Source organism: Colias philodice, chromosome 13 (assembly GCF_061535455.1).
Source record: "Colias philodice isolate Cphi_HAF_F1 chromosome 13, ilColPhil1 Martin Lab GWU primary, whole genome shotgun sequence".
NCBI classification, from domain to species: Eukaryota; Metazoa; Arthropoda; class Insecta; order Lepidoptera; family Pieridae; genus Colias; species Colias philodice.
Window position 1 is genome coordinate 10226243 of NC_143098.1, and position 21258 is coordinate 10247500.

Consider the following 21258-nt stretch of genomic DNA (forward strand, 5'->3'; position numbering starts at 1 on the left):
TCTAATCTATGGAGAATATTATAGAGTACTTTTCAATTTTAAATTAAATCGCTTTATTTAATTTAGAGAACCTTTAAAAGAAAAACCTAAAATACCAGTTGCTGGCATAGTCAAACCTTTTATTGGCAGTGATTGTTACCTATTATTGTCACTATTCAAGACTGAAAAATATTTACTAGATCTTAAGTAGGGCTTTCAAAGTGTGTACTACTTATGACATTTTAAAGATAATTTGTACCATTCATAAATTAACAGAAATTAATTTTGAAATAAACAAAATAAAAGACTTTGTTAAAAGAAATGTCACATTTATTTGTAGAGGAACATACCATTTCAGTTGGAACGCTTATTTTTAAATATGGTTTTAGACAACCAAAAAACCTACTTAAATAAAACATAGAACAATTTTAGCTTACGATTATCTTACATTTAATTAAATCACAGCTCTGGTTGAATGAGATCATAAGTAATTTTTAAGTTTCAATTAACATTTTTGTGTGCCAATAAAATGGATAAACAGATTTTAAACAGCCCAATTGTTGGCATACCACAAATAACTAAAAGTTGGCGGTTAAATTTTAAAATAATGTTTAAAAAAGGCAGTTCATACATTCAATAATAAGACAAAATGAATATGCATAAGAAAAACACAACGGAATTGCAATTTCTTTTAAGTTCATGATAGCTCTTACCTTAGTAAAAAACGAATATTTTGAATATTTTTGCCACACAAGTGCCGGCTTGTCAAACAGATGGTTGATACGCCGCAGTGTTTTAAGAAATAAAAAACATTGTTTGCTAGTTGAGTAAAGAATGATACGCTACTTATTAATTTCTACTACAAAATTTATACTGGCTACAAAAAAATCTTAATTTTCTTAAAAAACTGGAGCATGCCAATAAATTGGTAGAGTGCCAATAATAGGGTGGTTTACCCTAAATGCTGTTGCATGATTGTAGGATCTTTGGTCCTTATTACTTCTGTGGATTTTGTATGCTTTTGAAAAATAATTCAATGCGTTGTTAGTTTTGTAGTTTGTAGTTTTGTACCCTGTAGTTGATTATACATATTGTTTGGCTCATAGTTCAATAATAGTTAAATATGTTCATATCTTTCCATCCAAGATCATCTTGGATTGCTTATCAGCATGTCTATTTACTATTGTCATAAATCATAATATTTGACCTGGTATATTTAAAGCCATTTCCTTAGATTTTAATCAACGCTTGGAAAGCATTTTATGAAAGGAAAGAAAATGTTATTCTGACGAGTTACTAGCATGTTTAGTGACAGTCGTTTTGAAAAATTGAATTAATCCAACTTTCATTGGCCATTGCCAGATTTTTTTTTAAGAAATTCGAAACTTCACTTTGTATTCCTCTCACTTGCATATTTTTCATTGCACTTTTGCATTTTAAATTCCCAAATATTATAAGTTTTAATGTTTTCAGTGATCTCGAAGGGAACCACATAAAGCGCTTACCTGCGCACGCGCTCAGAGTCCGCGCTGATCAAGTGTAAGTCACTAGGTACATGTTTAACCATTTATTTTTATTTTTTCCGAACCCAAATTATTATTTTTAAACCCATGTTACTTAAAAATATTTTTTAATTTCATATCTTAATTTTAGATATTTTTCTTTCAGATCTCTCAACTACAATCTCTTAGAAGAGGTCCCGGCGCATGCGTTCAAAAACGCTCAAATTTCAAAGCTGTAGGTAAACTTTTAATTATTATTTTTTTTTTATATAATTCATAAACTTATAAAAAGAAAGGAAGATTTAAAAATAAACTTTTTGATTACAGTAGCTTTAGAGGTAATCCGAATTTAAGAAGACTGGATGAGCTTGCCTTTGCTGGTAATCTCCTGCTTCGACAATTGTAAGTTCTGTTTTAAATACGATTCTATTGTTTCTAAAATATCGCAAATTTAAATGTCGTTAATTATTATTTCCTTAGGGTAGAAAAGAAGAAGTTTGCTGATGTACTTTTACGCCCAAACTGCTGAAATAATTTGGCAGAAAATACACTATTATATTATGTGAGGTGGTTTATTTTTGCGATTTCCATCTAGTACCTTAAGAAAATGTACTCTCATGGTATCCAAAGACCATCTGCCTATCCAATAGTTTTTATATTGTTTAAGAATTTTTAAGACCTGTCCAAGAGTTCCGGTGATTAACGCAATCAAACAAACAAACTTTTCAGCTTTTTAATAATAATATTTAGTAAAGATTTATTTATTTATATTTAACAAGATTAGATTTTAACAACCTATTAATTTACTTTCAGAGATTTAAGTAACACCGCCATAACATCATTGCCTACCAAGGGTCTGGAGAAACTAGAAACATTGAAGATTGAAAAGACACCCTCGCTGAAGTACATTCCGTCTATTTACGAATTTCAAGTAAGTGATAAGTGTTATAAATAGTGATGTATTCCGTATCATTTGTATTTTAAGGACTAGTGTGTAGTTTTGATTTGATTGGTTATTTTGAGTAAGATATAAGAATATCGATGCGAACTGTTAGGTTAGATATAGGTATACAGGTCAATCAAAAGGCATTCAACAACAGTTATCTTTTAAAGAAGTCAATCATAAAGACAGAACCTCGCTCTGAGCACGAAAGTAATCGTATTTTCATCACGAGCATTTGTATGTGGAATTTTAAATGAAATAACTTATTATATCATAATATTATCACAGTATTACAATATTATTTCCTATTGTAATACTGTGATATTATGCTCTCGATGACTCTACGAATATTTTGACGAAAGTTTCCGTGCTTGCACCACAGGATTTAATATGTTTGGTCTTGCAAAATTTCTCAAGACCTGCAAACATTTCATAAATAAAATTAACATCCATACTATATTATACTATTATAATATTATAAATGCGACAGTAACTCTGTCTGTCTGTTACTCAATCACGCCTTAACTACTGGACTAATTTTCAAGAAATTTGGTATAGAGATATTTATTATTTTGACACCAGAGAAAGGACATAGGCTACTTTTTACCTCGGGACATAGGATAGGTTTTATTCCGGAAATCCCACGGGAACGGGAACTATGCGGGGTTTTTCTTTGACTGCGCGGGCGAAGCCGCTGGTGGAAAGCTAGTTCGTGATATATCATAACATAATTTCGTCTAGAACTTAGAGCGGGCACATCTGACCCACCACTTCCACTGCTGCGCCTTCGCGTTCCCCGAGCGACACAACCCCGCGAGACACGCGCTCTATGAAACTCAACTGGCGATTATGGCTCAGGTATTTATTATAATTATTTATTCAACTAACTGAATATAACTTGTGCATTATTGTACTGAAATATTATTCGGTAATAAATCTAAAGAAAAAGTCTCTGGACCTTAATTCAGAGGTGACGCGAAGACATTGTGATGTTGGGTGCCATTAAAAAATTAAAAACTTTTTAAAAGATTTCTTCATTAGTCATATTTAACCGACTTCAAAATAAATGTCACAATTAGAGTGTATCTATTGTTTGTTTGTTATTTCAGAACACCCCGATATTTATAACATGTCTTCATACATTTTTACAAATTAGGTATTTTTCTTTTCCTTTCAAGGCCTTCCGAAGCCTCGTAAATTATTTTTAGTAATAAGTAACCTACAGAGAAAAATCGAGTTTCCTATTTCACATGAAAACTATTCATGCACATAGCTATATTTCAATTTGTTAAATTACAAATGGTGTTATAATTATCTGCTCACAGAGATGCGGCAAAGACAAGAATGGATCAAACAAATCGCGAAGATCGCTCCCGCCTGAAGAAATGATGGAAATTTCAACAGTTGGAATAGAGTAAGTAAAAAATTCTATTATTTTATCAACGAGTCCATTCAATAAGATTTTTTATAAATATACAAATTCTTTGTTCAAAATAAAAACCCCAGTTTCTTAGCCTTTATAACATCAGATATTAGGTACTGTTATTAGTCTGTCAAAATCGATTATATAATAAAAGAATTATATGTTTAAGTACCTACTCTATTAGCTTATAATAATAATTATACTTCCAGATATTCAGAAGAAGAAGAAACAACAACAAACAGCGAGGAATACGACGGCTGGAGTGAACAGCAATACTTCTCAGATTCCTCGAGCTTTGAGACCAATGATTATTTTCATCCGCCTGTTAACAACACTTTTGGGGTGCCATTGTTTGCGGAGTGCGGGAATTTTAGCAAGAGGTAAGATATGTTAAAACCAGACTAAAATTTACGTCTATCGTTTCAGCCTTTCTACAACTTTAAATTGAATAAACGCTATAATTGGGCGGAAAAATAGTTCACAATACGTTGTGGTCATAATATTAACAACTCTAAGGATGAAAATCTTTATTTGCTCAAATGTGGTTCACAAGTTATTACCTACTATAAAAGTGCCTACAGTTCATTCGCCAGTTACACTGGCATGCAAACATAATAACACAGCTCCGCATAATCAGAAAAAAAATATATGAACATTATTATAGTTTAGTTCCTATTTATTATTGTCAACATTTACATTTATCATCCAAAAAGTCCCTTACATTATAAAAAAATTTGCTTAATAGCCACCTACATATAACGTCTGTTTTGCGTCCAATTTCTTTATATCGTCTGGAATATTATTATAAACTAGCTGCTCCGCGCGGTTTCACCCCCGTTGCTCCACTCCTTTTGGTCGTAGCGTGCAGATGATATATAGCCTATAACCTTCCTTGATAAATGGGCTATCTAACACCGAAAGAATTTTTCAAATCGGACCAGTAGTTCACGAGATTAGCGCGTTCAAACAAACTCTTCAGCTTTATAATATTAGTACCTATAGATTTTAACACACATGGCACTTCACTACATAGTATAAAACAAAGTCGCTTTCCCTGTCCCTATGTCCCTATGTCCCTATGTCCCTTTGTACGCTTAAATCTTTGAAACTACGCAACGGATTTTGATGCGGTTTTTTTTAATAGATAGAGTGATTCAAGAGGAAGGTTTATATGTATAATAAGATCCATTAAGTAGTGGAGAAGTACTGTTATTTTTGAGGTTTCTAATGTGATGTCGTAAAAAATTACATTTATTCCGCTTACATTGCAAACGCAGGCTGAACCCTACGAGTTTTATCAAAATAATGTACTAAGTATTATACACATTGAAAAGGTCTACAGAAAAGTCCGCGATGGTATATGTCTATCTCTTATGGATAACCCACAATAACTTTTTTTTGTCATTTACTTTTTACGACAAATAATGGCTAATTTTCGAAGCGATTTTAACCAATACAGCATTAATCCTTAACCAATTAAATACCATGGATACATTGTTCATTTAATATAGATCTATATGGCCCTTTACACCGTATGATTTAAGTGAATATTTTCGAAGATATTACAGATTTAAAAATTGCAGGACGTAGCGTTTGCGGCCGCCCGGCTATGTATTTTATACCCGTGCGATGCCGGAGCGGGCCGCTATATTTTTATACCTATACAACGTTCACAATTTTTCTGTAGTGTATTTAGTATCAGCATTGCACCCGTGCGAAGCCGGGGCGGGTCGCTAGTACACCATATTATGAAAAAGTAAACGTATTCTCAACAAAACAAACAATTTCCAGCCGTCGGAAAGTGGAATGCACGCCACTACCAGACGCTCTAAACCCGTGCGAAGACGTGATGGGTTGGTCGTGGTTACGCGCGAGCGTGTGGTTCGTGGTCGCGGCCGCGGTGGTCGGCAACGTCGCCGTGCTGCTCGTGTTGCTCACCAACCACACGGAGCTCACTGTGCCCAGGTCAGTGAGTAAACATCCATACTATAATATTATAAATGCGAAAGTAACTCTGTCTGTCTGTCTGTTACTCAATCACGCCTAAACTACTCAACCAATTTTCATGAAATTTGGTATGGAGATATTTTGATACCCGAGAAAGGACATAGGCCACTTTTTATCCCGGGAAAATGACGCAATCCCGGAAATCCCACGGGATCGGGAACTATGCAGGTTTTTCTTTGACTGCGCGGGCGAAGCCGCGGGCGGAAACCTAGTTGTCTATAAGTGCAATTTCTTTTAATCAATTTATGCTTACACAAACTACTTACATTTTAAGCTAAAAGTAACTATAACTCGGTAACTTCATTTATTTTTATGGTACGTACCATTTCGAGGCAGAACGTCTCTCAAAATTTTTACAAAAAAGTTTAACATTCTTGGTCTTGTCTCTTCCTTTGATATCAAGGTGGCAATGGTCGTTTCTGTAATTCTGTATAAGTGCATTGTAGTTAGTACTAATATGAGTAGGTAGATAATACAATAAACTAGCAGTCCCCCGCGGTTTTACATTGCTCCGCTCCTGTTGGTCTTAGCGTGACGATATAGTATAGCTGCCTTAATACCTTCCTCGATAAATGGGCTATCTAACACCGAAAGAATTTTTCAAATCGAACCAGTAGTTCCTGGGATTAGAGCGTACAAACAAACAAACTCTTCAGCTTTATAATATGTATTTAGTTTAAATAAATCTCACAGACCCATTCTCAGACCATCACACTCAAAAATTGTGAGAAGCAAAATTCTGCCTCTGCGTCTTTTGGGACGGTGAAAATGTATTCCATGCATTTTTATCATCGAGTTATTTGTTATAATACGTTTATTTATCAATGTAGGTATAACTAACAACTAGTTAAATAAATGATTTTTTTAGACACTAAACTAACTATATATTTAATTTTTCATAATTGATCCTCATATAAAGAAAACAACCATATATACAATCCGTACTAATATTATAAATGCGAAAGTAACTCTGTCTGTCTGTCTGTTACTCAATCACGCCTTAACTACTGAACCAATTTACATGAAATTATGTATATAGATATTTTGATACCCGAGAAAGGACATAGGCTACTTTTTACCCCGGGAAATAGGATAGGTTTTGTCCTGGAAATCCCACGGGAACGGGAACTATGCGGGTTTTTCTTTGACTGCGCGGGCGAAGCTGCGGGTGGAAAGCTAGTTAAGACATATAATATCTTTTCAGGTTCCTCATGTGCCACCTCGCGTTCTCCGACCTCTGCACTGGACTCTACCTCTTTATGCTCGCAGTAGTCGACCTCAGATCTTATGGAGAATTCTTCAACTACGCGTACGATTGGCAATACGGCACCGGCTGCAAGGTCGCCGGCTTTCTCTCCGTCTTCTCTGGCCAACTCTCCGTCTTTACCCTAACTATCGTCACTTTAGAAAGATGGTTCGCGATCACATACGCCATCTATCTCGAAAGACGCATTACTCTGTCCGCTGCAGCGAAGATAATGCTCGGAGGGTGGTTATTCTCTCTACTCATGGCTGGACTACCGCTAGCTGGGGTGTCTGATTACTCATCGACGTCAATTTGCCTACCGGTGGAAAGCGAAAATATCGGAGTTGCTGTGTATCAAGGATCTTTATTCGCGACGAATGCAATCGCGTGGGTAACAATAGTGATATGCTACGTACAAATATACAGGTCATTGGGAGGAGGGGGGGAGAAGTATGGCGGGAGGGGGGCAGCGGCAGCGGCTGAGAGACGCATTGCGAACAAAATGGCTTTACTAATCGGAACTGATTTGCTCTGCTGGGCACCTGTAGCCTTCTTTGGAGTGACTGCACTCGCTGGCATTCCTCTAGTCGACGTCAGCCACGGCAAAGTCCTCCTCGTATTCTTTTATCCATTGAACGCTTGTGCGAATCCATTTCTCTACGCGATACTCACGAAACAGTATCGTAAGGACCTTCTAACGTTGATAGCAAGGACTGGTAAATGTAATTGGTTGATAGAAAAGTATAAGTTGGGAACGCCACCGCCAACTGCACATACGAATCCTTCGATGCCGGCACCTCTGCTACCGCTGGTCGACTACCAGAGATCACAGTCCCAAGTCAAAGAGAACGGGGAGGCGATGCTTTAATTGTATTAGTGATATTATTTGTATTATAGCTGTAATTTATTTATATTTTGTTGTTTTATTTCAATTGTTGGAGGAACACGACAACCCTATATCATGGCCCATATCCTATATTATATTTTTTATTAGCTGCATTAGCATTTAGCAAGTATAATCTGTATTTAAATAATAAATAAACTGGTTCTAGATCCTACATACCATCAACTAAAAATTATTGTTATGAATGTCTGTCATTTACCATGAAATTATGAGAAATGTTTTCTTTTGTTATTTTAATGCAATAGAAAATATCTATTATATTCTGATACAAATATGTAGTTCAGTTTAATAAACTATTGGAACAGCAGAAAAAACTAAGTACTTAGATCTATTAATTATAATTCAGATTTCATTAAAAACCCTGAATGGTAGATTTAAGGTTTTAAAAATGATTATGAGTGAAGATAAAATAAAACAAATGTTTAAAACATATACAAATTTATTTCCTTAACATAAAAACAATTGTCCGTCATTAACACTATTCAACACATCTGTGCTAACATATTCCATAACTAATTTGTCACCTTCCAATAAAATCTCTTTTTCCATCAATTCCTGGATTGCCACATCCATTTTCCCCGGACTTATACAATAACCGTCGAGTTGCCGAAACAATCTGAGTTTCGTTGAACCAATTTTATTATTCTCGTTTTTGATATCACACGAATCACATATACTGTCTATAGCTCTTCCTAGGCTCCATTTTGAACTTATAAATACTGGTACAGTGCCTTTTAAATCTGGATCTAAAGTTACTGTTTCTATTTGCGTAATATTTTCTAGTTCATGTACAATTTTAACATCTTTTGGATCAGAATTTACTGGTTTTTTGATAGCAAAATAAGTCCTGTCTGATGGTGATACACTTTTTGGTCCTACGGCTTTTTGTTTTATTCTCATTAGATGTATTTTTGACGCTGTCTTCACTTTTGCTGTTGATTGCAATGCTTTTCTAATGTTTTCTGTTATCTGTAACATTAGGAATCACATTAATAAAGGAAGGGTATTTTTTTATTTTTTAAGTCTATAAGACTAAGAATTATTTTAATAACATATCTAAAAAAATCTTATCTACAAATTTATTTTTATATTAGTATGATACATCTAAAACCAATAATATAAAACATTTGCCATTTACATGGCAATACTTACGTAACACTACATTTATAATATAAGAAGGAACAGAGGCGGCTCGTGACAAAATTTTATGGGTGTTCACTTGAAATAAAACACTGAAAATACATGGTGTAAAGCAGTACATTTATCAAAAAAATTACTTATAAAGGAAATACATACGTCTTTCTTTTTGGTGTGCAAAAATATCTATAACTTAAAGCGACAAGACATTCGTAAATGTCTGTTGTTGCTTTCATCACAACCACACAACCACGGTGTTTTCACATAATATTGTTCGGATTTAAACACACGCGTATATGTTTTCGTTTTTGTCGTACATTTTTGCGTAAGGTCAAGTTCAGGCCGTGGCAGTCCCTTAGCTTTCAATTCAAGCCGAATTTGTAACGTTTTAACACACTTTTTAATGAACGCCACATTATAATTGTTCATTTTCACACTCACAAGTAATACTGATAACTACAGACTATTTCAACACGTATCTTATGATTTTAATTAGAAAATTCCCGAATTTGCATTCGCGCGCGTGCATTGAAGTTGACTCGAGAGTCGAGTGTTTGTTTATAATAATATAGAGAGTGGCAACATCGCGCGCAATCGCTGTCCTGTGTACGGGCGCCCAGGCGCGGCGGTAAAAACGAACCGGCAACGTTTGCGGGAGCGGCGCTCCGAATTTTGCTATTTTTCCATAGAAAATCTTCTGTTTCACGCGCGCAGGGCACTGGCAAACCCTCTCTTTCACTCCTATTGGATTTCGTATTAGGAAATGTACTAAATATTTTTTCATTGGAGCGCAATCGTGAGCGCTCGCGTATAATACAGTATTATTCAGGTGTATGGAATGATGGAATGATGGATATATTCATTGGTATTGACAGTAGTTTTTTACGATTACAATTGATTTTAAATAGTAATAATTAATATTAATAATGAAATTAAGGAGTATGATTTTATTATAATTATTTATGGGAGTTCACTGCACCAGCGCTCCTTAGGGCGAGCCGCCTCTGAGAAGGAACACATCATAAATCTTAAACGTTCAGAGATAATTATTATAATACATATTATTTTACCTTTTCCTGTAAATGCTTATTAGCTTCATGAAACTGCCGTCGAGGGGCTTCAAGTTGTTCAATTTTGAAAGCCATTGTTTCATCATCTATTTCTGGACATGACCTAAAAAAAGTAAAGATTAAATTCCATGAAATAGTCTTACTGATTAAATATTGACTGCAGTGTCTGGATGAAGAATTGCTAGTTAGATATCTGCATGTATAATAAAAAATATTTGTTTGGTTGTTTACAAATTTTACTGAATAGTCACAGTTAATGGAATAAAAGATTCGATCTAGGTATAAAGAATGTGTTTATCTTCAACTCTAAAACATTTGCAGGGAAATGGAACTTTCAACATTTTTTTAATTAACTCATACTGAACTAACTCATACTCATGCATACTCATGAATTATTTGGTTAGACTTTAAATGTGTGGAATTTATTAATAAGACGCTATTTACTCACGGATGAAACCTGTGCTCTATACAATAATGTTTATTACACTTAGTACACAGCATCTCATGAAGGTTACCCTTCCTGCATCCTTTCTCTGAACATCTGTATATTTCATCATTACTAGGTACTATATCCCGAGGTTTTGGCGCCATTTCACATAAACCAGAAAGACAGTGGTCGTTGAAGTGAACTCTACAAAATATCTTTCCACATTTACACTGAAGAGGTAGAAAATCAGTCTGGTTGCAATCCTTATACTGGCAGTGTTCACCGAGATCAGGGAATTCCATTTTGTAGTATGGTAATAGTCAAAATATTGTATTTATGATATCCAAACAAATAGATATTGCAAAATGTAATATTTCTTGTTTATTTTAAATTCGCGTGATCATCTGTGTTGTTGTCAAAACTCAAAAGTGACACAATCATGTTATTGTAAATTTGACATATTTTTTTTGTCAGCTTTTTCATGTTCGAGATGCGTTCACGTAAATGTGTTCTATACACATAAAATAGCTATGGGTTTATTTTTCCCATTTTGAATATAATTGTGATATAATGCTACACGGAATTATTTATTTTTAATAAAATTTAAAAAACGAGATGATTATATTATTAAACTGCCTATGTAATTAATCAATTAAAGGTCTGTTATTATAGGATTTGGGTATAATGAAAAAATACTTGGAGTTTTATACTTTGTTGTGTTCGGTGTTCGGTGTTCGGTGTTCGCTGTTCGCTGTTCGCTGTTCGCTGTTCGCTGTTCGCTGTTCGCTGTTCGCTGTTCGCTGTTCGCTGTTCGCTGTTCGCTGTTCGCTGTTCGCTGTTCGCTGTTCGCTGTTCGCTGTTCGCTGTTCGCTGTTCGAATTTGAATTTGAATTTGAATCTGAATCTGAATCTGAATCTGAATCTGAATTTGAATTTGAATTTGAATTTGAGTTTGAATTTGAATTTGAATAAAAATTTGAATTTGAATAAAAATTTGAATTTGAATTTGAATTTGCTGTTCGCTGTTCGCTGTTCGCTGTTCGCTAATCGCTGTTCGCTGTTCGCTGTTCGCTGTTCGCTGTTCGCTGTTCGCTGTTCGCTGTTCGCTGTTCGCTGTTCGCTGTTCGCTGTTCGCTGTTCGAATTTGAATTTGAATTTGAATCTGAATCTGAATCTGAATCTGAATTTGAATTTGAATTTGAATTTGAATTTGAGTTTGAATTTGAATTTGAATAAAAATTTGAATTTGAATAAAAATTTGAATTCGAATTTGAATTTGAATTTAATTGTGTTCGTGTTCGTGTTCGTGTTCGGTGTTCGGTGTTCGGTGTTCGGTGTTCGGTGTTCGGTGTTCGGTGTTCGCTGTTCGCTGTTCGCTGTTCGCTGTTCGCTGTTCGCTGTTCGATGTTCGCTGTTCGCTGTTCGCTGTTCGCTGTTCGCTGTTCGCTGTTCGCTGTTCGCTGTTCGCTGTTCGCTGTTCGCTGTTCGCTGTTCGAATTTGAATTTGAATTTGAATTTGAATTTGAATCTGAATTTGAATTTGAATTTGAATTTGAATTTGGATTTGAATTTGAATTTGAATTTGCTGTTCGCTGTTCGCTGTTCGCTGTTCGCTGTTCGCTGTTCGCTAATCGCTGTTCGCTGTTCGCTGTTCGCTGTTCGCTGTTCGCTGTTCGCTGTTCGCTGTTCGCTGTTCGCTGTTCGAATTTGAATTTGAATTTGAATCTGAATCTGAATCTGAATCTGAATTTGAATTTGAATTTGAATTTGAATTTGAGTTTGAATTTGAATTTGAATAAAAATTTGAATTTGAATAAAAATTTGAATTTGAATTTGAATTTGAATAAAAATTTGAATTTGAATTTGAATTTGAATTTGAATCTGAATTTGAATTTGAATTTGAGTTTGAATTTGAATTTGAATAAAAATTTGAATTTGAATAAAAATTTGAATTTGAATTTGAATTTGAATTTGAATTTGAATTTGAATTTGAATTTGAATTTGAATTTGAATTTGAATTTGAATTTGAATTTGAATTTGAATTTGAATTTGAATTTGTTTTGAATTTGAATTTGAATTTGAATTTGAATTTGAATTTGAATTTGAATAAAAATTTGAATTCGAATTTGAATTTGAATTTAATTGTGTTCGTGTTCGTGTTCGTGTTCGGTGTTCGGTGTTCGGTGTTCGGTGTTCGGTGTTCGCTGTTCGGTGTTCGCTGTTCGCTGTTCGCTGTTCGCTGGTCGCTGTTCGCTGTTCGCTGTTCGCTGTTCGCTGTTCGCTGTTCGCTGTTCGCTGTTCGCTGTTCGCTGTTCTATATCTACTTGAATTTTGAATTTGAATTTGAATATGTTCTATATCTATTTGAATTTGAATTTGAATTTGAATTTGAATTTGAATTTGAATTTGAATTTGCTGTTCGCTGTTCGCTGTTCGCTGTTCGCTGTTCGCTGTTCGCTGTTCGCTGTTCGCTGTTCGCTGTTCGCTGTTCGCTGTTCGCTGTTCGCTGTTCGCTGTTCGCTGTTCGCTGTTCGCTGTTCGCTGTTCGCTGTTCGCTGTTCGCTGTTCGCTGTTCGCTGTTCGCTGTTCGCTGTTCGCTGTTCGCTGTTCGCTGTTCGCTGTTCGCTGTTCGCTGTTCGCTGTTCGCTGTTCGTGTTCGCTGTTCGCTGTTCGTGTTCGTGTTCGTGTTCGTGTTCGAATTGGAATTTGAATTTGAATTTGAATTTGAATTTGAATTTGAATTTGAATTTGAATTTGAATTTGAATATGAATTTGAATTTGAATTTGAATAAAAATTTGAATTTGTATTTGAATTTGAATTTGAATTTGAATTATAATTTGAATTTGAATTTGATTTTGAGAGTTTGTGTTCGTGTTCTGTGTTCGGTGTTCGGTGTTCGGTGTTCGGTGTTCGCTGTTCGCTGTTCGCTGTTCGCTGTTCGCTGTTCGCTGTTCGCTGTTCGCTGTTCGCTGTTCGCTGTTCGCTGTTCGTGTTCGTTGTCGTGTTTGTGTTCGTGTTCGTGTTCGTGTTCGTGTTTGAATTTGAATTTGAATTTTAATATGAATTTGAATTTGAATAAAAATTTGAATTTGAATTTGAATTTGAATTTGAATTACAATTTGAATTTGAATTTGAATTTGATTTTGAGAGTTTGTGTTTGTGTTTGTGTTCGTGTTCGTGTTCGTGTTCGTGTTCGTGTTCGTGTTCGTGTTCGTGTTCGTGTTCGGTGTTCGGTGTTCGGTGTTCGGTGTTCGGTGTTCGCTGTTCGCTGTTCGCTGTTCGCTGTTCGCTGTTCGCTGTTCGCTGTTCGCTGTTCGCTGTTCGCTGTTCGCTGTTCGCTGTTCGCTGTTCGCTGTTCGCTGTTCGCTGTTCGCTGTTCGCTGTTCGCTGTTCGCTGTTCGCTGTTCGCTGTTCGCTGTTCGCTGTTCGCTGTTCGCTGTACGCTGTTCGCTGTTCGCTGTTCGCTGTTCGCTGTTCGCTGTTCGCTGTTCGCTGTTCGCTGTTCGCTGTTCGCTGTTCGCTGTTCGCTGTTCGCTGTTCGCTGTTCGCTGTTCGCTGTTCGCTGTTCGCTGTTCGCTGTTCGCTGTTCGCTGTTCGCTGTTCGCTGTTCGCTGTTCGCTGTTCGCTGTTCGCTGTTCGCTGTTCTATATCTACTTGAATTTGATTTTGAATTTTAATTTGAATATGTTCTATATCTATTTGAATTTGAATTTGAATTTGAATTTGAATTTGAATTTGAATTACAATTTGAATTTGAATTTGATTTTGAGAGTTTGTGTTTGTGTTTGTGTTCGTGTTCGTGTTCGTGTTCGGTGTTCGGTGTTCGGTGTTCGGTGTTCGGTGTTCGGTGTTCGCTGTTCGCTGTTCGCTGTTCGCTGTTCGCTGTTCGCTGTTCGCTGTTCGCTGTTCGCTGTTCGCTGTTCGCTGTTCGCTGTTCGCTGTTCGCTGTTCGCTGTTCGCTGTTCGCTGTTCGCTGTTCGCTGTTCGCTGTTCGCTGTTCGCTGTTCGCTGTTCGCTGTTCGCTGTTCGTGTTCGTTGTCGTGTTTGTGTTCGTGTTCGTGTTCGTGTTCGTGTTTGAATTTGAATTTGAATTTTAATATGAATTTGAATTTGAATAAAAATTTGAATTTGAATTTGAATAAAAATTTGAATTTGAATTTGAATTTGAATTTGAATTACAATTTGAATTTGAATTTGAATTTGATTTTGAGAGTTTGTGTTTGTGTTTGTGTTTGTGTTCGTGTTCGTGTTCGTGTTCGGTGTTCGGTGTTCGGTGTTCGGTGTTCGCTGTTCGCTGTTCGCTGCTCGCTGTTCGCTGTTCGCTGTTCGCTGTTCGCTGTTCGCTGTTCGCTGTTCGCTGTTCGCTGTTCGCTGTTCGCTGTTCGCTGTTCGCTGTTCGCTGTTCGCTGTTCGCTGTTCGCTGTTCGCTGTTCGCTGTTCGCTGTTCGCTGTTCGCTGTTCGCTGTTCGCTGTTCGCTGTTCGCTGTTCGCTGTTCGTGTTCGTTGTCGTGTTTGTGTTCGTGTTCGTGTTCGTGTTCGTGTTTGAATTTGAATTTGAATTTTAATATGAATTTGAATTTGAATAAAAATTTGAATTTGAATTTGAATAAAAATTTGAATTTGAATTTGAATTTGAATTTGAATTACAATTTGAATTTGAATTTGAATTTGATTTTGAGAGTTTGTTTGTGTTTGTGTTTGTGTTCGTGTTCGTGTTCGTGTTCGGTGTTCGGTGTTCGGTGTTCGGTGTTCGGTGTTCGCTGTTCGCTGTTCGCTGTTCGCTGTTCGCTGTTCGCTGTTCGATTTTCGCTGTTCGCTGTTCGCTGTTCGCTGTTCGCTGTTCGCTGTTCGCTGTTCGCTGTTCGCTGTTCGCTGTTCGCTGTTCGCTGTTCGCTGTTCGCTGTTCGCTGTTCGTGTTCGTTGTCGTGTTTGTGTTCGTGTTCGTGTTCGTGTTCGTGTTTGAATTTGAATTTGAATTTTAATATGAATTTGAATTTGAATAAAAATTTGAATTTGAATTTGAATTACAATTTGAATTTGAATTTGAATTTGATTTTGAGAGTTTGTGTTTGTGTTTGTGTTTGTGTTCGTGTTCGTGTTCGGTGTTCGGTGTTCGGTGTTCGGTGTTCGGTGTTCGGTGTTCGCTGTTCGCTGTTCGCTGTTCGCTGTTCGCTGTTCGCTGTTCGCTGTTCGCTGTTCGCTGTTCGCTGTTCGCTGTTCGCTGTTCGCTGTTCGCTGTTCGCTGTTCGCTGTTCGCTGTTCGCTGTTCGTGTTCGTTGTCGTGTTTGTGTTCGTGTTCGTGTTCGTGTTCGTGTTTGAATTTGAATTTGAATTTAAATATGAATTTGAATTTGAATAAAAATTTGAATTTGAATTTGAATAAAAATTTGAATTTGAATTTGAATTTGAATTTGAATTTGAATTTGAATTACAATTTGAATTTGAATTTGATTTTGAGAGTTTGTGTTTGTGTTTGTGTTCGTGTTCGGTGTTCGGTGTTCGGTGTTCGGTGTTCGGTGTTCGCTGTTCGCTGTTCGCTGTTCGCTGTTCGCTGTTCGATGTTCGCTGTTCGCTGTTCGCTGTTCGCTGTTCGCTGTTCGCTGTTCGCTGTTCGCTGTTCGCTGTTCGCTGTACGCTGTTCGCTGTACGCTGTTCGCTGTTCGCTGTTCGCTGTTCGCTGTTCGCTGTTCGCTGTTCGCTGTTCGCTGTTCGCTGTTCGCTGTTCGCTGTTCGCTGTTCGCTGTTCGCTGTTCGCTGTTCGCTGTTCGCTGTTCGCTGTTCGCTGTTCGCTGTTCGCTGTTCGCTGTTCGCTGTTCGCTGTTCGCTGTTCGCTGTTCGCTGTTCGTGTTTGTGTTCGTGTTCGTGTTCGTGTTCGTGTTTGAATTTGAATTTGAATTTTAATATGAATTTGAATTTGAATAAAAATTTGAATTTGAATTTGAATAAAAATTTGAATTTGAATTTGAATTTGAATTTGAATTACAATTTGAATTTGAATTTGAATTTGATTTTGAGAGTTTGTTTGTGTTTGTGTTTGTGTTCGTGTTCGTGTTCGTGTTCGGTGTTCGGTGTTCGGTGTTCGGTGTTCGCTGTTCGCTGTTCGCTGTTCGCTGTTCGCTGTTCGCTGTTCGATTTTCGCTGTTCGCTGTTCGCTGTTCGCTGTTCGCTGTTCGCTGTTCGCTGTTCGCTGTTCGCTGTTCGCTGTTCGCTGTTCGCTGTTCGCTGTTCGTGTTCGTTGTCGTGTTTGTGTTCGTGTTCGTGTTCGTGTTCGTGTTTGAATTTGAATTTGAATTTTAATATGAATTTGAATTTGAATAAAAATTTGAATTTGAATTTGAATTACAATTTGAATTTGAATTTGAATTTGATTTTGAGAGTTTGTGTTTGTGTTTGTGTTTGTGTTCGTGTTCGTGTTCGGTGTTCGGTGTTCGGTGTTCGGTGTTCGGTGTTCGGTGTTCGCTGTTCGCTGTTCGCTGTTCGCTGTTCGCTGTTCGCTGTTCGCTGTTCGCTGTTCGCTGTTCGCTGTTCGCTGTTCGCTGTTCGCTGTTCGCTGTTCGCTGTTCGCTGTTCGCTGTTCGCTGTTCGTGTTCGTTGTCGTGTTTGTGTTCGTGTTCGTGTTCGTGTTCGTGTTTGAATTTGAATTTGAATTTAAATATGAATTTGAATTTGAATAAAAATTTGAATTTGAATTTGAATAAAAATTTGAATTTGAATTTGAATTTTAATTTGAATTACAATTTGAATTTGAATTTGAATTTGATTTTGAGAGTTTGTGTTTGTGTTTGTGTTTGTGTTCGTGTTCGTGTTCGTGTTCGGTGTTCGGTGTTCGGTGTTCGGTGTTCGGTGTTCGGTGTTCGCTGTTCGCTGTTCGCTGTTCGCTGTTCGCTGTTCGCTGTTCGCTGTTCGCTGTTCGCTGTTCGCTGTTCGCTGTTCGCTGTTCGCTGTTCGCTTTTCGCTGTTCGCTGTTCCCTGTTCGCTGTTCGCTGTTCGCTGTTCGCTGTTCGCTGTTCGCTGTTCGCTGTTCGCTGTTCGCTGTTCGCTGTTCGCTGTTCGCTGTTCGCTGTTCGCTGTTCGCTGTTCGTGTTCGTTGTCGTGTTTGTGTTCGTGTTCGTGTTCGTGTTCGTGTTTGAATTTGAATTTGAATTTTAATATGAATTTGAATTTGAATAAAAATTTGAATTTGAATTTGAATTACAATTTGAATTTGAATTTGAATTTGATTTTGAGAGTTTGTGTTTGTGTTTGTGTTTGTGTTCGTGTTCGTGTTCGGTGTTCGGTGTTCGGTGTTCGGTGTTCGGTGTTCGGTGTTCGGTGTTCGCTGTTCGCTGTTCGCTGTTCGCTGTTCGCTGTTCGCTGTTCGCTGTTCGCTGTTCGCTGTTCGCTGTTCGCTGTTCGCTGTTCGCTGTTCGCTGTTCGCTGTTCGCTGTTCGCTGTTCGCTGTTCGCTGTTCGTGTTCGTTGTCGTGTTTGTGTTCGTGTTCGTGTTCGTGTTCGTGTTTGAATTTGAATTTGAATTTAAATATGAATTTGAATTTGAATAAAAATTTGAATTTGAATTTGAATAAAAGTTTGAATTTGAATTTGAATTTGAATTTGAATTACAATTTGAATTTGAATTTGAATTTGATTTTGAGAGTTTGTGTTTGTGTTTGTGTTTGTGTTCGTGTTCGTGTTCGTGTTCGTGTTCGGTGTTCGGTGTTCGGTGTTCGGTGTTCGGTGTTCGCCGTTCGCTGTTCGCTGTTCGCTGTTCGCTGTTCGATGTTCGCTGTTCGCTGTTCGCTGTTCGCTGTTCGCTGTTCGCTGTTCGCTGTTCGCTGTACGCTGTTCGCTGTACGCTGTTCGCTGTTCGCTGTTCGCTGTTCGCTGTTCGCTGTTCGCTGTTCGCTGTTCGCTGTTCGCTGTTCGCTGTTCGCTGTTCGCTGTTCGCTGTTCGCTGTTCGCTGTTCGCTGTTCGTGTTCGTGTTCGTGTTCGTGTTCGAATTGGAATTTGAATTTGAATTTGAATTTGAATTTGAATTTGAATTTGGATTTGAATTTGAATTTGAATTTGAATTTGCTGTTTGCTGTTCGCAATCGAATCAGGTGTAAGCAATTCAGTTAAATGGAATATTATGATAGTAGGAATGTATAACAAAGAATTTATTCAAATTATAATTTAAATTCATGGAATGATGGAAATATTAAGACTTAGAAAAAAATCATAAATTCATCCCTATCCAAGATTCCATATTACACATAGTAGGTATATAAATCGAAATTAATTCAAAACACAGTACAGGTAGTTCAACAGTCGATTTGATTTAATAAAGATAAAATAATGAGTTAGTCCCTACTAATATTATAAATGCGAAAGTAACTCTGCCTGTCTGTTACGCTTTCCCACTTAAACCTCTCAACCATTTTGATAAAATTTGGCACAGACAATCTTTAGACCCTGAGAAAGAACATAGGCTACCTTTTATCAAAACACCACGCGGGCGAAGCCGCGAGCGGCAGCTAGTATAAAATAAAACAATTAATGTTTAAAACATTTACAAATTTATTTCCTTAACATAAAAACAATTGTCCGTCATTAACACTATTCAACACATCTGTGCTAACATATTCCATAACTAATTTATCACCTTCCAATAAAATCTCTTTTTCCATCAATTCCTGGATACCCACATCCATTTGTCCTGGACTTATACAATAACCGTCGAGTTGCCGAAACAATCTGAGTTTCGTTGAACCAATTTTGTTATTCTCGTTTTTTATATCACACGAATCACATATACTGTCTATAGCTCTTCCTAGGCTCCATTTAGAACTTATAAATACTGGTACTGTGCCTTTTAAATCTGGATCTAAAGTAACAGTTTCTAATTGCGTAATATTTTCTAGTTCATGTACAATTTTAACATCTTTTGGATCAGTATTTGCTGGTTTTTTGATAGCAAAATAAGTCCTATCTGATGGTGATACACTTTTTGGTCCTACAGCTTTTTGTTTTATTCTCATTAGATGTATTTTTGACGCTGTCTTCACTTTTGCTGTTGATTGCAATGCTTTTCTTATGTTTTCTGTTATCTGCAATGTTAGGAATTACATTAATAAAGATTTGTTTTTAAAATTATTTCAAAGGAAAATCCAAATAATTATTTTATTCTCAATTTAATTTTTATATTACCCAAATATGATATATGAAAAACTTACAACCATTAATATTTAACACTACATTTATAATATATAAAAATAAAAATTAACTCATTTAAAAATTCTTGTCATACTCAGATAAAAATTATAATATGTATTATTTTACCTTTTCTTGTAAATGCTTATTGGCTTCATGAAACTGACGTCTAGGTGCTTCAAGTTGTTCAATTTTGAATGCCATTGTTTCATCATCTATTTCTGGACATGACCTAGAAGTAATAAACATTTACATTTTTGATTTTTCAATAAATTGGTCTTACTGACTAAATATTGACTACAGTGGCTTGTCTGGATAAGATTAAACATCATCTTAGATATCTGCATGTATAATGGAAAATATTTGTTTAGTACAAATTTTACTGAATAGTCACAGTTAATGGAATAAAATATTTGATCTAGGAATAAAGAAAAAGTGTTTATCTTCAACTCTAAAACATTTGCAGGGAAATAGAACTCTCCAGTCTCTCAATTTTTTAAATTAAATCATACTGAAATAACTCATGCATACTTATAAGTTATTTGGTTTAGACTTTAAATGTGTGCAATTTATTAATTAGACGCTATTAACTTACGGATGAAACCTGTGCTCTATACAATAATTTTTATTACACTTAGTACACAGCATCTCATGAAGGTTACCCTTCCTGCATCCTTTCTCTGAACATCTGTATATTTCATCATTACTAGGCACTATATCCCGTGGTTTTGGCGCCAATTCACACAGGCCCGAAAGACAATGGTCGTTGAAGTGTATTCTACAAAATATCTTTCCACATTTACACTGAAGAGGTAGAAAATCAGTCTGGTTGCAATCCTTATACTGGCAGTGTTCACCGAGATCAGGGAATTCCATTTTGTAGTATGGTAATAGTCAAAATATTGTATTTATGATATCCAAACAAATAGATATTGCAATATGTAATATTTTGTTTATTTTAAATTCGCGTGATCATCTGTGTTGTTGTCAAAACTCAAAAGTGACACAATCATGTTATTGTAAATTTGACATATTTTTTTTGTCAGCTTTTTCATGTTCGAGATGCGTTCACGTAAATGTGTTCTATACACATAAAATAGCTATGGGTTTATTTTTCCCATTTTGAATATAATAATATTACTGTTCGCTGTTCGCTGTTCGCTGTTCGCTGTTCGTGTTCGTGTTCGTGTTCGTGTTCGAATTGGAATTTGAATTTGAATTTGAATTTGAATTTGAATTTGGATTTGAATTTGAATTTGAATTTGAATTTGAATTTGCTGTTCGCTGTTCGCTGTTCGCTGTTCGCTGTTCGCTGTTCGCTGTTCGCTGTTCGCTGTTCGCTGTTCGCTGTTCGCTGTTCGCTGTTCGCTGTTCGCTGTTCGCTGTTCGCTGTTCGCTGTTCGCTGTTCGCTGTTCGCTGTTCGCTGTTCGCTGTTCGCTGTTCGCTG

At 36.5% G+C, this 21258-nt stretch overlaps 3 protein-coding genes across 5 annotated transcripts in view; 1 reads left to right on the plus strand and 2 right to left on the minus strand.

Annotated features, from left to right (window-relative positions):
- The window catches only part of Lgr1 (Leucine-rich repeat-containing G protein-coupled receptor 1), a 36098-nt gene extending 28085 nt beyond the window's left edge, over positions 1-8013 (plus strand). For all 3 annotated transcript variants that reach the window (XM_089702752.1, XM_089702753.1, XM_089702755.1), the window contains 9 exons: positions 1453-1518; positions 1648-1716; positions 1809-1883; positions 2295-2412; positions 3166-3282; positions 3750-3838; positions 4057-4227; positions 5639-5812; positions 7059-8013. In XM_089702752.1, coding sequence (XP_089558878.1) covers positions 1453-1518; positions 1648-1716; positions 1809-1883; positions 2295-2412; positions 3166-3282; positions 3750-3838; positions 4057-4227; positions 5639-5812; positions 7059-7968 — 1789 coding nt within the window. In that variant the 3' untranslated portion in view covers positions 7969-8013. The remainder of the gene's footprint in view (positions 1-1452; positions 1519-1647; positions 1717-1808; positions 1884-2294; positions 2413-3165; positions 3283-3749; positions 3839-4056; positions 4228-5638; positions 5813-7058) is intronic.
- Positions 8014-8436: 423 nt separating this feature from the next.
- Positions 8437-11061, minus strand: LOC149483630 (AN1-type zinc finger protein 1-like). The gene is made up of 3 exons (XM_089702784.1): positions 10660-11061; positions 10212-10314; positions 8437-8973 (listed from the first exon to the last, which is right to left on the minus strand). Exons 1-3 carry the CDS (start codon positions 10938-10940, stop codon positions 8452-8454), a joined length of 906 nt encoding a protein of 301 aa, XP_089558910.1. The 5' UTR covers positions 10941-11061; the 3' UTR covers positions 8437-8451.
- Positions 11062-19165: 8104 nt separating this feature from the next.
- On the minus strand, positions 19166-20802 carry LOC149483631 (AN1-type zinc finger protein 1-like). Its single transcript, XM_089702783.1, has 3 exons — positions 20406-20802; positions 19940-20042; positions 19166-19707 (listed from the first exon to the last, which is right to left on the minus strand). The coding sequence occupies exons 1-3, from the start codon at positions 20684-20686 to the stop codon at positions 19186-19188; spliced, it is 906 nt and encodes a 301-aa protein (XP_089558909.1). The 5' UTR covers positions 20687-20802; the 3' UTR covers positions 19166-19185.
- Positions 20803-21258: the final 456 nt, after the last annotated feature.